The following is a 14,189-nucleotide window of genomic DNA, read 5'->3' on the forward strand; positions in this document are numbered from 1 at the left end:
GTACACTTACAATGGACAGACTTTATTGTATGTCAATTGTACCTAAAGTTGGTTTTCAAAAGAGTATTACTGAGATATATTAGCAAAGACCTAGATAAATGGAGGGATATACTGTGGGGAAAAATATCCCAGCAAATAAATAAATAATACCCCAGCAGAATAAACATGTTACTGCTTAGATAGCAAGATCATAAAAAGGCTGCTTGCTTTTAGGAGGCGACCTTGGTAATAGCTCACTCAATCTTTCTGGCCATGTCTCACATCCCTAAAAGATACTAGTGCACCGTCCTCTGCCCTCTAAAAAATTCCTATTTCCGAGCCCTTCCACAGGTTCTACTCCTCCACTTAATGGTGCAGTATTTTTCTAATTTTTATAAAATGATGCAGCCTTTTTATCATTAAAACTAGAGACAAAATGAATAAATTAAGGATGTTACAAAGAGGGCTTCATGTATGAATAACACATCTCTAAATTTTAAGAACAGAGGGGCTGGCCCCGTGGCATAGCGGTTCAGTTTGCACGCTCTGCTATGGCAGCCCAGGGTTTGCCAGTTCAGATCCTGGATGTGGACCTGCGCACTGCTCGTCAGGCCATGCTGAGGCAGCGTCCCACACAGAGCAACTAGAAGGGTGTACAACTATGACATACAATTATCTACTGGGGCTTTGGGGAGAAAAAAGAAAAAAAGGGGGAAGACTGGCAATAGATGTTAGTGCAGGGCCAATCTTCCTCAAAAAAAAAAAAAAAAAAGGAAAAGTATAATCCAGGTCAAGTTTTGCTTTTATGGCTATAATCATATGATTTTTAAACTGAAATTCTAAAAATATTAAGAATGTTCATAAACAATGTTATTGTGATTCTTACATCCCCTTTTATGGAATTCTTTCTTTATTAGGTGGACCATGTTTGGCTAATAACAAGGCTAAATTCTTTTTTTTTTTTTGGTGAGGAAGATCAGCCCGGAGCTAACATCTGTTGCCAATTCTCCTCTTTTTTGCAGAGAAAGATCGGCCCTGAGCTAACCATCTTCCTCTACTTTATACGTGGGATGCCTGCCACAGCATGGCTTGATAAGCAGTGTGTAGGTCTGCACCCAGGATCCAAACCTGCAAACCCCGGGCCGCCAAAGCGGAGTGCATGAACTTAACCACTACGCCACTGGGCCAGCCCCAGCAATTACTATATTTCAACTTTGAAAGTCAAAAGGTATAATTAGGATCATTTAAGTGGAAATAGGATAAAATACTGAGACCTTGACTTTAAACAAACGATTAGACTCAAGTGAGTTCTGAGTCAGGAATTAAATGAATAAAAATGGTCCAAAAATAACTAGGTATATTTCAAAAGTGAAACCAATCCCTCTCAGGGAAATAAGTGTTCTCAATGCCCTGTAGGTAACCACTACTTTACAAAGAGATGGGTTAAATCGTTATCTACCTTCAGGAAAGCTAAGGATCAAAAACAAACTAACTTTTCCTTAGGATGGGTTGTCAATTTATTGCTATTAGTCATTGAGTAGAATCTACTCAAGAAACCATCTCATAATATGATCACCTGGCTCTAAACCAGTTTTCCCCCAAGCTTCTCACCAAGTATAAACCTATAGGATAGAAATTTATTAGGCAAACTTTCTACTGACAGCTCTTATAAGAGTGAATTTTAAGACTCTTCTCCATTAATATGCAAAGGCCATGCTTTAGGTCCCTAAAAGATACTAGCACACTGTCCTTTGCACTTTAGAAAATTCCTATTAAGTTATTGGTGATGCAAATCAGAATGGCCCCTCCCTATATAAAATTAAGTGATTTTGGAAAATGATGAACTTTCTAAAAACACAAGTTATTCTTATCAAATTGTCTTGTTCATCTTCGTCTTGGTATGTACAAAAAGTTATAAATTCCCCTAATATTAAACAACCCTCTTGGTGACAATGACAATATGGACAAAATGAGTAGACTAACCGTGGAGGGCCTCTGCACCATGTTCTCCAGCCTAGTGTGGCTAAACTCTAGGCTGATGACATTATAGAGTTTTTCTCGCTCCTCCTCTGGGGTCTCATAGTAGCGTGTCCACTGAGCCATGGTCATTTCAATGCCTTTCTGTGTGTTCACATCCATGACATCCACCATGCGACGACTCCCTGCCATGAAAAATGCATCAATCATCACTAATGAGCCACTAATATCCTTAAACATATCAAGAATATAAAATACAACTGCAAAGAAACAAACTATCCTTTCTTATTTAGGATATTTAATAATAGACAAGGAGACAGTTGTCACTTGAGATGGAGAATCAACAGAAAGCCAAATCACAGAGTATGGGAAAGACAACAGGTAATATTAAAAACAACAATCACTCCCTGTGGCATGTTTACTACACATTCAGGCATCGAATCTTATGTTCAGTATCTCACTCAATTCTAACAATTGTAAATGCTAAGTATTAATCTCCATTTCACAGATGAGAAAACAGGTGTTAGGTAACTTACAGGGCAAAGCAGGACAAAAATTCAGGCAGCCCAACTCTAGAGTCAATGCTCTCATCCACTGAGCTACACTGCTTGGATGCAGGTTTGAAGATTGACCTAATCTATCCCATAATTTGAATAAGGGATCCACCAGATAGTGAGTATTGGATTAAATTGGAATCTGTCCATTCTTTTGTTTAAAAGGGTTATTTCCCAAACCTGTTAAGTATTTCCTATGCAAATCCCCCTTTTCATTCATTACACAAATATTTACTGAATGATAAAGACACCATGACGGACACAAAGATCTATATCTGACTCTCAACCAACTGAAACAACTAAAACAAAAGCCAGAATGTCACAAGAGGTAGCATAAAATAGTAGGGGGAGAAAACAATAGCTTTAAAGACAAGGAGACCTAAGTTTAAACCTCAGCTCTAATACTACTTGGGCAAGTTATTTAACTTCTCTGAACCTTGACATTTTCTTCTATAACTTGGGAATAATATAATATCACCTGGTGGCCCACTGTGAGGATTCAATGAAGTAAAATGTTTAACACAAAGTAAGTGCTCAATTCAACAGTAGTAAAAACAAAGGGAAAATATCTTTTTCTTTTTTTGACTAGACTGACCAGAGAAGAATTTTAGGAAAAGAGGAGGAAGAAGAGACATTTGAGTAGGTCCTTAAAGAATAAACAGAATTTCAACAAGAAAGATTCAACAGGGGGCCGCCCCATGGCTTAGCGGTTAAGTACGCATGCTCTGCTACTGGCGGCCCAGGTTCGGATTCCAGGCGCGCACCGACGCACCGCTTGTCCGGCCATGCTGAGGAGGCATCCCATATACAGCAACTAGAAGGACGTGCAACTACGACATACAACTATCTACTGGGGCTTTGGGGAGAAAAAGGGAAAAAAAAAGGAGGAGGACTGGCAGTAGATGTTAGCTCAGGGCCGCTCCTCCTCAGCAAAAAGAGGAGGATTGGCATGGATGTTAGCTCAGGGCTGATCTTCCTCACCAAAAAAAAAAAAAAAAAAAGAAAGATTCAACAGAGAGAATTCCAAGCAGAGGCAACAGCATAAGAGAAGATGTGCAAAGGCAGTAAAGCTAAAATGTTAAGATAATGGTGGTCAAGGAAGGGAGAGAAAGAATAAAATGCTGCTGCTGGAATATTAAGACTATTGTTCAACTTGTAAAAAAATAACACACACTACTATATACATCTATATATACACGTACTTGGTGGATATACCAAGTGTTATTAGGACCTGGTCCCCCGCCTTCAAGGAGTTTACAGTCTAGTTAGAGATAAGAGACAACAGGCAAGAGGACAAGAAATATGGCCACAATGAAGCAGATATGGCAGAGTACACAAGTGATAATATGAGGCAACAGACCGAACCTACTCTTCATATTTTGAAAGAAAACGCAAACACTAAATCAAAACTATCTTGAAATACCACTTCATATCCACTAGGGTGGCCATAATTTAAGGAAAAAAAAGAAAAGTAACAAGTGCTGGCAAGGATGCAGAGAAATTGGAACCCTCAGATTTTGCTGGTAGGAATGCAAAATGGTACAGCTGCTATGGAAAGGAGTTTGGTGGTTCCTCAATAATTTAAACATCGTACAACCACACGACCCAGCAATTTCCACTCCTAGGTATACATCCAAGAGAATCGAAATCAGGTGTTCAAAGAAAAACTTGTACAAATGTTCTTAGCAGTTCTAGTCACAATAGCCAAAAGACAGAAATAACCCAAATGTCTACCAATAGATTAAAAATGGATCAACAAAAGGTGGTATACCCATGCAATGGAATACTATACAACCACAAAAAGGAATGAAGCACTGTTATATGCTACAACATAGACAAACCTTGAAAACATTATGCTAAGTGAAAGAAGCAGGACACAAAAGGCTACATAAGTCTATGATGGGATCCAGAAGTCTATATTTTTAACAAGTATCACAGATGAGTCTGATGCAGGTCCTTTGTGGATCACAAACCACAAGAATGCCTGATCAATAGAGAAAAGCTACGGTGGTCCATTAACTTATGGATCCAAGGAATTACTGTCCTGGAGGCCCATTAGGAAAAGAAGTCAAATGATGGGACCGATAAGTACTCAAGCAGGTTTTCTAAGGCCCCCTGAGAGAGCCTTAACTTGTGAGGAGTGGGAACACATTTTAATTACTCAACAGATTTATTGAGCACATACTATACTCCAGAGACCATGCCAGGTACTAGGAAATACCTAGTACAGGTAGATGGCTGGAATCTAACACAGAAACAGTGAGGGAGTGAAACATAGGGAATTAGAGAACTTTCCTCTACTTGGGCTATCTGTGATTTGCACCTCTTGGATAAACAGAAGAGTTATCCAGATGCCTAAAAAGGGCCCTCAAGTGGCCAAGAGAAAGTACTGCAATACTTAATATCCAACGCGAGACACTGCACTGGACCTTCAGCATAGAGGACAAAACAGAATAGAAGTTGTAGTGTTAGAAGGAAAGCATCAGAAAACTCTTTTGGTTTCATGTCCTGTTGGAAACATTTCTAAAAGATTTTAATCCACTTTACTGCCTTATCATGTATAGGAGTGACCATCTTTGAATTCCTAAGGATCTCGGCATGTTTCACAGCCACACTGAACACCAAATGGTCTACAGAAAATGGACCTGAACTTTACTGACCCCAGGAAGTTTTCTTCTTTAATTAGATTGCTCTAATTTGCTTTATTTTCCTAAATTTTGAATATAGTAAAATATAAATCAGATTAAAGACTCGAGCTAAACAGTCAGTGATGAAGAGAAATTTTCATGTATCTACTACTCAGCTTACAAAGGTGCAAACTCTGGCCAAGTTATCAAATGTATCATTGGTGGAAATTTCTCTGCTTTTAGGGAAAGGAAGAGAACCATAGATATGAATGAAGCATCATCCTCTTGGCTCAGAGAGATAAAATTTCACTTTCTTGCACAGGTTGCCCTGGAAGGCAGGCTCTTCATGGAGAGGAGGGATGCACAGGGATAAAGACGGTAGGCAGGAAAGAAGTAGAGGTTCAAATGCTCTATGTCTAATGAGTACTAAATGAAGCAACTTTTGTAACTCCCTTTGAGAAAATTCTCAATTGCTAATGAAACAGCAGTTTCCAGTCAAGAAACCACTTCAAGAAATATATACCACGATCAAATATATACTTCAATGTTCCCAAGCCTTAAATCTCAATCAGAGATTTAGGACTGAGTCCCGTCTTAAATCTTTGCCTCAAAGACACAAAGGCCACAAGCTTAATACTTACCCACACACATTTTGACATCATTCACAGTGAAGTCTGGATCTGGCATCCTGTGAAACAAACATCAGTAAGTATAAACGGGAAGCACTACTTCTTTAGTCAGTGTGAGTTTTTTCTTAAAGTACTAAGAACTCCCCAGGCAAGAAACATCAATCTTCATGTCTAGATTTAAAAATATTTTTGAAATATAAATGATTATATATGTACATATATACATAGGAAAAAAGAATATACAACAAAACGTTAACAGTAATTATTATCTCAGCGTGGTAGGTTTTAGGAGATTTAAATTTATTTTCTTTTTAGCTCATCTATATTTTCTCATTTACCTATAAAAACCATCAATTGTTTTTATAACAAAAGGAGAAAAATATACACTCTTAAAACTAAATGGAAAATTATTTTCTATTATCTACTGCTTTGGGTTATCAATACTGTAGTGTCTATAGCCGTGGTGTAACCTGGCCATTCTGCAACCACATCCAATCAGGCCGAGAACACTTACTTTATTCCAAGTCCATCAGAATTCTTGAAAATTAGAGGGTCTCTTAAGCCACCCCGCTGGATATACTCTACATTAAAATCTGTCACCAAAGGAAAACAACTGTTAGAAAGGCAAGAGGTATAGCTGGAGAAAGATAAAAGGACCATAAAGATCCTAAGTAATAACGTAGAGATGGTGTTTGCTATTTCTGTGTATATAGTTTGCTCTGCTAGACAATACATGCTTGTTATTAAGAAGCATCTCTTAGGATATAGAGAAAGCACACTGAGAAGCAGGGCTCAAGGGGTTTGCTAAGTCTGTATTTCCACAGTAAATTCAGAATTTAACCAATAGGGAGTAGTACTATTAATGAGTCATCTCATAAATCTTAAGCAGAAATTAACATTACTCGGCCTCTTAATAGCCAAAAAAAATTTAATTCTGTCCACTACAGTACATACCACGACATCCTTGTCAGTTTGCCAAGGAGCAAAGCTGCATGGTACACACGGAATCCCACCTCTGTTTTGGTGGTGCAGGTACATGCATAAAAGGACTTACTTGCATTATTCTTAATTAAATCCAAACCAAGGGATGGAAGAAGAAGAAGGAAGAGGCCTTTAGGGAAAAACTCCAACAATGTTTTGTTGTTGTTAGTGTCACTGAGTCGACTGCGACCCCTAGTGACCCTGTGTACAGCAGAGCTGAACCATGTCCAGTCTTTTTGAACCATCCTCTCACCTTCCGGCACTATATCAGACAATGATCTGCTGCTGTTCATAGGGTTTTCATGGCCAATTTTTTCAGAAGTGGATGGCCAGGTCCTTCTTCTTAGTCTGCCTTAGTGTGCAAGCTCCTGTAAAACCTGTCCACCATGGGTGACCCTGCTGGTATCTGAAATACTGGTAGCATAGCTTTCAGCATCACAGCCACCACAGTATGTCAACCGACAGACGCGTAATGTGGTCCCTGACCAGGAAATGAACCCGGGCCACAGTGGGAGCGTGCCGAATCTTAACCACTATACCACCAGTGCTGGCTCCCACAATGCTCCTGCCCTAATAAATGCTTGCTGCTTCTAATATAGCAGAGAATGACTCACAGGGAGGAAGGATTGGGGGTGAGGTGTGTGCATGAGAGGCATTGTGTACTAAGAGAAAATAAAGATAAATAGCATCATAACATCAACAAGCAATATTTTAGCTGCATAGATACTGAGTCCACAGTTGCCAGAGTCTACAATTTCCTACATCAAGGGGCTGCAGGTCTGAACCAAAATGATACTGACCTTTTCCCTCCATAAAAGTAACAAAATTTGCATTATATTTGTTGGTGTGGAGTTTCTCTTCCAAGTCAAAAGTTCTTTTCCCTTCAATTTCATCATCTGAAATACCATCGTCTTCATAGCGTCGTCGCATGGTACCACGCTGAGGAGAGAGGAACATAAGAATGAAATAATGTATTTTTTCAGGCCTATCTATAAATGTGGTCACAGTTTCCCCTACATGTGCACAAGTGCTACTTTCAACTTCAGTTGCTATATCAAGCACCAATTTTCCTTCTTATAGATCTTTCAACTAAAGGTCAGCTAATGTTCTCAATGTACAGAATATGACAAAATTTTAATGAGCCACTGGGTTCCCTACTTTGAATTTTACCTCTGCTAACTCTTTGAACCTAGAGATATAAATTTACAATAAAAATATCACCAAATAGGGTCTACTAAACATTTTGTCTATCATTGCTTATCAGAGCAGGGACAAACTGTCTTTATAGACATTTCAGGCCAGAATACAAAACTCAATTTTTTTCAAGGGGAAAGCTGTATCTAGATTAGCTTTCTAAAACAACTTTCAAAAACAGACTAAAACATTTGAATTAACGAAGCAAAAAACTCTTTTACATCAGATAAAGGAAGAAAGTTAATCTAAACAACAGCATTCCAAAGAGCAGATCATCAATATCTAGCTTTAAGGATAATGTCTCCCCAAAGAAGATATACAATTGGCCAAAAAGCACATGAAAAGATGCTCAATATCATTAGTCATTAGAGGAAACACAAATTAAAACCACAATGAGGGGCTGGCCTGGTGGCGCAGTGGTCAAGTGCTCTCGCTCTGCTCTGGCGGCCTGGGGTTCGAGTTCAGATTCCGGGTGTGCACCGACGCACCATTTGCCAAGCCATGCTGTAGTGGCATCCCATATAAAGTAGAGGAAGATGGGCACAGATGTTAGCCCAGGGCCAGTCTTCCTCAGCAAAAAAAAGAGGAGGATTGGCATCGGATGTTAGCTCAGGGCTGATCTTCCTCACACGCACACACAAAAAACCACAATGAGATAATACTTCACACCTACTAGGACGGCTATTACCAAAAAGGTGGACAATAACAAGTGCTGGCATGAATGTGGAGAAACTGGAACCCTCGTACACTGCTGATGGGAATGTAAAATGGTGCAGCCACTTTGGAGAATAGTTCAGCAGTTCCTCAAAAAGTTAAACAGTTATCATATGACCCAGCAATTCTACTCCTAGGTATATACCCAAAAGAATTAGAAACACATGTCCACACAAAAACTTGTAGATGGATGTTCACAGCAGCATTATTCATAACAGCAAAAAGGTAGAAACAACCCAAATGTTAATAAATTGGTAAATGCATTAACAAAATGCGGTACATTTCCACAATGAAGTATTATTTGCCCATAAAAAGGAATGAAGTACTGATATGTCCTATTAACATAGAAGAATCTTGAAAACATTAGGCTAAGTGAAAGAAGCCAAACACAAAAGACCATATATTGTATGTATTGTATAATTCTGTTTACACGAAATGTCCAGAAAAGGCAAATCTCTAGATAGAAAGTAGATTAGTGGTTGCCAGAGGATGAGGAGAGGGAGAAAGTGACTGTTAATGGTATAGGTTTCTTTCAGGAGTGATGAAAACGTTCTGGAATTAGATAGCAGTGATATGTGCACAATCTGTGAATATACTAAAAACTACTGAATTGTACACTTTAAACGGGTGAATTTTATGGTATGTGAATTATACCTCATAAGCTGTTATTTTTTTAAAAAGATAACATGTTGCTTATGCCACAAATTTACCTTTTAGTTATTTACTTTAGCCAATGTTAAAATTTGCTGAAATTTCTTGACTACATACACATGGGACAATTGATGTGGGAGTAGTGGAGGCAAGGGTAAAGTAGCCCTACCCTAGTATGTGCTAAGGACCAAACCTGGAATTCAAATTCAGATACTGATAATCTAAAATTGCTTACACAGCACCTGAATTTACATAAATACATAAAGAAATGGGACACTGGAGAAAAGTCTCTTAGAGAATGGGGGTCAGGAAAAGGGCAGAAATGAGTCATGAGAAATAAAAATTAAAGGAAATAAAAATGACTGTTTCACACCACAGGAGAGCACGATTCAACTTACCAGTTTTGGGTAGAAACACTGAGGGATACCTAATATCTTTTCCATATTCGGCAAAAAAAAGCCTTGTAACACTCTTATTCAGCACCTTTGCTGCCATTAAGTCACAGCTCAAAGGCCAAAAGAAGACCTAATTTTGGTAGACCTTTCACTTACTCCAATAACGCCATCACTACTCAAAATATTTTTAGGTATCTTTATCTGGGGGAGGGGAGATACTTTCACTGACAATTTCTAACATGGGTTTGTTTTTTCAAAAGACATCACTCAGTTTTCTTCCTCACCTTATTTCATACATGTGTCTTTGAAGACAACTCCAAAAGATGAGTTCTAAAAAGTCAGAGAGCAAGGGCAACACCATCGGAATAAATGTAGTTTCCCAAAATAATCACTTTTAGAAAGCACTGATGGGCTGGCCACGTGGCTTAGCGGTTAAGTGCGCACGCTCCGCTACTGGCGGCCCAGGTTCGGATCCCAGGCACACACACCGACGCACCGCTTCTCCGGCCATGCTGAGGCCACGTCCCACAGACAGCAACAAGAAGGATGTGCAACTGTGACATACAACTATCTACTGGGGCTTTGGGGGACACAAAAAAAAGAGGAGGAGGATTGGCAATAGATGTTAGCTCAGAGCCGGTCTTTCTCAGCAAAAAGAGGAGAATTAGCACAAATGTTAGCTCAGGGTTGATCTTTCTCACAAAAAAAAAAATATATATATATATTTTATTATAAAAGTAATGTAATAGAATAAAGAACAAAAACCATATGATAATCTCAACAGATGTAGAAACAGCATCTGGCAAAATTCAGCACCTTTTCATGATAAAACACATTCAACAAATTAGGAATAGAAGGGAACTTCCTCCAGGTGATAAAGGGCATCTACCAAAAAGCCACAGCTAACATCATATTTAATGGTAAAAGACTGAAAACTTTCTCCCTAAGATCAGAAACAAGACACGGATGTCTGTTCTCATCACTCTATTCAACACTGAATTAGAAGCTCTAGCCAGGGCAATTAGGCAAGAAAAAGAATACAAGTTTGGAAAGGAAAAAGTAAAACTCTCTCTATTCAAAAATGACATATCTTATACATAGAAAGTTGTAAGGAATCCACAAAAAAAACTTTTAGAACTAATAAAACCAGTTGTATTTCTAGATACTAGCAATAATAAATCCAAAAATGAAATTAAGAAAACAATTCCATTTACAATAGCATGAAAAAAATATTAAGGAATAAATTTAACAAAAGAAGCCCAAAACTTGTATACTGGAAAAATACAAAATGTTGTTGAAAGAAATTAAAGAACTACATAAATAACCTAAATAAATAAATGGAAAGACACACCATGTTCATGGACTGGAAGACTTAATATTACAGCCATGCGCTGCTTAATGACAGGGATACGTTACAAGAAATGTGCTGTTAGGTGATTTCATTGTTGTACAAACATCATAGAGTGTACTTACACAAATCTAGACGGTATAGCCTACTACACACCTAGGCTACGTGGTACTAATCTTATGTGACCTCTGTCGTATATGCAGCCCATCATTGACTGAAATGTTGTTATGCTGCACAACTGTGCTGCTTTGCTGTGCGTTCTTAGGCAGTTATGTAAATCATTTAACCTCTCCAGATTCTAATTTTCCCTTGGAGGTAAATAATTTAAGGTCCTTTGTGTTTCAAAATAAAGTCGTCTACAATCTGATTCCGGTTAAGATCTCAGTCCTGTGCCCATGTACATTATACCATGTTGAAAATTTGCTACATACCAGTCCCCCAGGTCTGTATGTCCTTATTCAAAGAATATCTAACTCCAGACTCAGTCCCCTCTGTCCTGACCAGCGATTCTGAGAGAGACCTTTTGGTGGGCAGGGTAGCCCTCTTAGGGACCTCTACATCTTCCTCCTTTCCTCCCTCCTGTTCTCCTGTCCCTCGAACCTCCCCCATATTAAACAAAATTCCATGTGTCGCAATCAACTAGAAGTAAAAGGCAGTTCTTTCTAGAGAGCTTAGCCCATTCCCCAAGGGGCACAAAGGAGTCAGAGAAGGAAAAGCTTGTATAAAGTATGAAAAGGCTGTTGCTATTTTTATTAATGACACCAGAAGGGCTACTGCTCTGAAGGCAGACTATGATGCCAGGGCAAAAAAACTAGTAGTAATAGCAGCTAGTGTTTGAGTGCTTACCATGTGCCAGGTACTGTAATAAACATTCTGCATGTATTAACACATTTAAATCCAACATCCCTATATGATTATTATCCTCTCTACTTTACAAACAAGGAAAATGAAAGACAAGCAACTTGCCCAAGTTACAAAGCTAGTAATGGATACAGCTGGTATTTGAACCCAGACACTTGGGTTCTAAAGCCAATGGTCTTAACCACTGCTCTATACACTACTGAAATTAGTTTAGAATGAAACTTCAGCCAGACCAGCAGCTTGAGGAAGCTGGAAGCAAAATTGTCAAAGGAAAGAGACTGCAGCCAGCTGAAATGGCTCTGACAGAGAGAGGAGGTCAAGTGGTGGGACCTGCTGGCAACAAAGGAGACTGTTTATAAATTAGAAAACTGCGCTTGGTAGATAGAGAATTAGCAAAGGATCTTCCCCAGGATGGGAGGTTTCTGGTATTTGCTAAGGAACACTACATTTCTAGCTATGCCCCTGTTTATTTAATATTCCACCATTCCCGATTTCTAATTCTAGTTTTTACTTGACAAATTATTTTACTGGTCATTTGGCTATTCTGGCTGAAATAAAAATATGGCTATTCCTAACCAGAGACCATTTTATATCACAGAGTGCTTTGAACCTAATACGTTTATTGTGTACGCTATTAAAACTTGTTCTCATTCTCTATATTTGTAGTCAAAGCGACCTTTATTCACACCTTCTGTAAAGATGAAACTGCCAATATTTTTTACCAGATTAATTTCTTCATCTATTTTCTCTAAGATTGTGATCCACCTTACTCCATTACCTGAGAGAAAAATTTTAATTACAGAGCCTCTTTGCTGGTGATGGTATGAGAAGTCAGGTAACAACTAGATTTTCATGTCCCACATCATGATACTACTATTAAAAAAAAAGTTGGGGGGCATATTTTTATAAATTTATAAAGCTATATGGATTAAATCTGAATCTGTGCAACATTTACCAAGTTCCCACTTGATAGCCTTGATATGCACTTACACACTCTCTAAAAAAGAAACAAGCTCAGGCTCTCACCCTGCCCCCTTCACCAATGTATGAACACAACATATCCCAAAGATCAACTGAACTTTGAAGTGTTGTTCTCATTTTCTTTCTTTCCATGTTTTTGAAATCCTGACATTACTGCAAGGTCACACACTGGGGCAGATACACATATAGTTTGCTACCTACACCCCACTCCCTCATGTGTATGCGTGTGTGTGTACTATAAAAATTATTATTTGAACACTTAACTCATTCATAAAACAAGGATACACTGAATATGGAATAATAGGCAGGTGTTCTGCATACAAAGATAAAAAGGCACAGTTCTAGCCCTCAAGGAGGTCACTGGCCAGTAGGGGGAGACAGACACATAAATAAATTATAGTATTACAATTCAATGTGATATGTATTGAGACAGGTGGATACAAATGTTATTGAAGTCCAGAAGGAAGAACAACTAACATAGAGGGGTTGGCAAGGCTCCACATCACAAATAACATAAGAGGAAATGTCTATTCATTCAGTATAACTTTACTGAACACCTACTAAGTTCCAAGAACTATGGATACACCCTATGTTGCTCCTCTAGAGCAAGCAACCTCTTCAAACTTTTTTTGGCTTCCTCTTCACCGTACTAAATTTCTTAGCATCTCCTTATTAATAAGATTAGATAGATAGATAGATAGATAGATAGATAGAACATTTAAAAAAAATAAAAGGATATAATCTTTGTTCAGAAAATTTGCTAATTTTATTACACCTCATGAGAGATTTTAATGGGAATACTCTAAAACAAATACCCTAAACTAACATCCTAAAACGGTACAAAAACAGTGGGAATCAGTGCCTTACACTTGGGCCCAAATTCTTATTTTTTGCTCTATGTAACACTTATTGCCCCTACATTAATAAAACATCTGAACACAAGGATAAAGGGAGAACACACACTTAGTTTCAACATAACTGTTTTAATATATTACAAAGAATGTGAGGTAATTGACACAGCTGAAAAAGCCTGCATTTCTTTTGTTGAAAGTTCAGCTAGGTCAGTCTTCAATTATTTTCTGGGCTAACTTAGATCAACTTCCTCAGAGATCAACAGTACATAGAACACTTTGTCTATATAAAAAACTTCAACAGATCACAGTAATTCCAACAAGACAGAGTAATCCATAAAAGGAAGGCATAATCTACAGAATTTGGCAAGAAGATTATTCACACCTAATTCTCTTTTGATTAAAAAAAAAGAAAAAGACAGCTGAGAAGGCAAGTGTTCAAAAGAA

At 38.2% G+C, this 14,189-nt stretch overlaps 1 protein-coding gene across 4 annotated transcripts in view; it reads right to left on the reverse strand.

Moving 5' to 3' along the window:
• KDM2A (lysine demethylase 2A) overlaps positions 1-14,189 on the reverse strand; it is a 96,671-nt gene that overhangs the window by 36,115 nt on the left and 46,367 nt on the right. For 3 of the 4 annotated variants that reach the window (XM_058526285.1, XM_058526281.1, XM_058526282.1), the window contains exons 3-6: positions 7,548-7,686; positions 6,281-6,359; positions 5,779-5,825; positions 1,963-2,141 (exon numbers count right to left, since the gene is read on the reverse strand). In XM_058526285.1, coding sequence (XP_058382268.1) covers positions 1,963-2,141; positions 5,779-5,825; positions 6,281-6,359; positions 7,548-7,686 — 444 coding nt within the window. Of the gene's footprint in view, positions 1-1,962; positions 2,142-5,778; positions 5,826-6,280; positions 6,360-7,547; positions 7,687-8,346; positions 8,402-14,189 lie in introns of those variants that run through there. The other variant, XM_058526283.1, reaches the window with a different exon arrangement.

The sequence above is a fragment of the Diceros bicornis genome, chromosome 31, assembly GCF_020826845.1.
Source record: "Diceros bicornis minor isolate mBicDic1 chromosome 31, mDicBic1.mat.cur, whole genome shotgun sequence".
In the NCBI taxonomy this organism is placed as follows: Eukaryota; Metazoa; Chordata; class Mammalia; order Perissodactyla; family Rhinocerotidae; genus Diceros; species Diceros bicornis.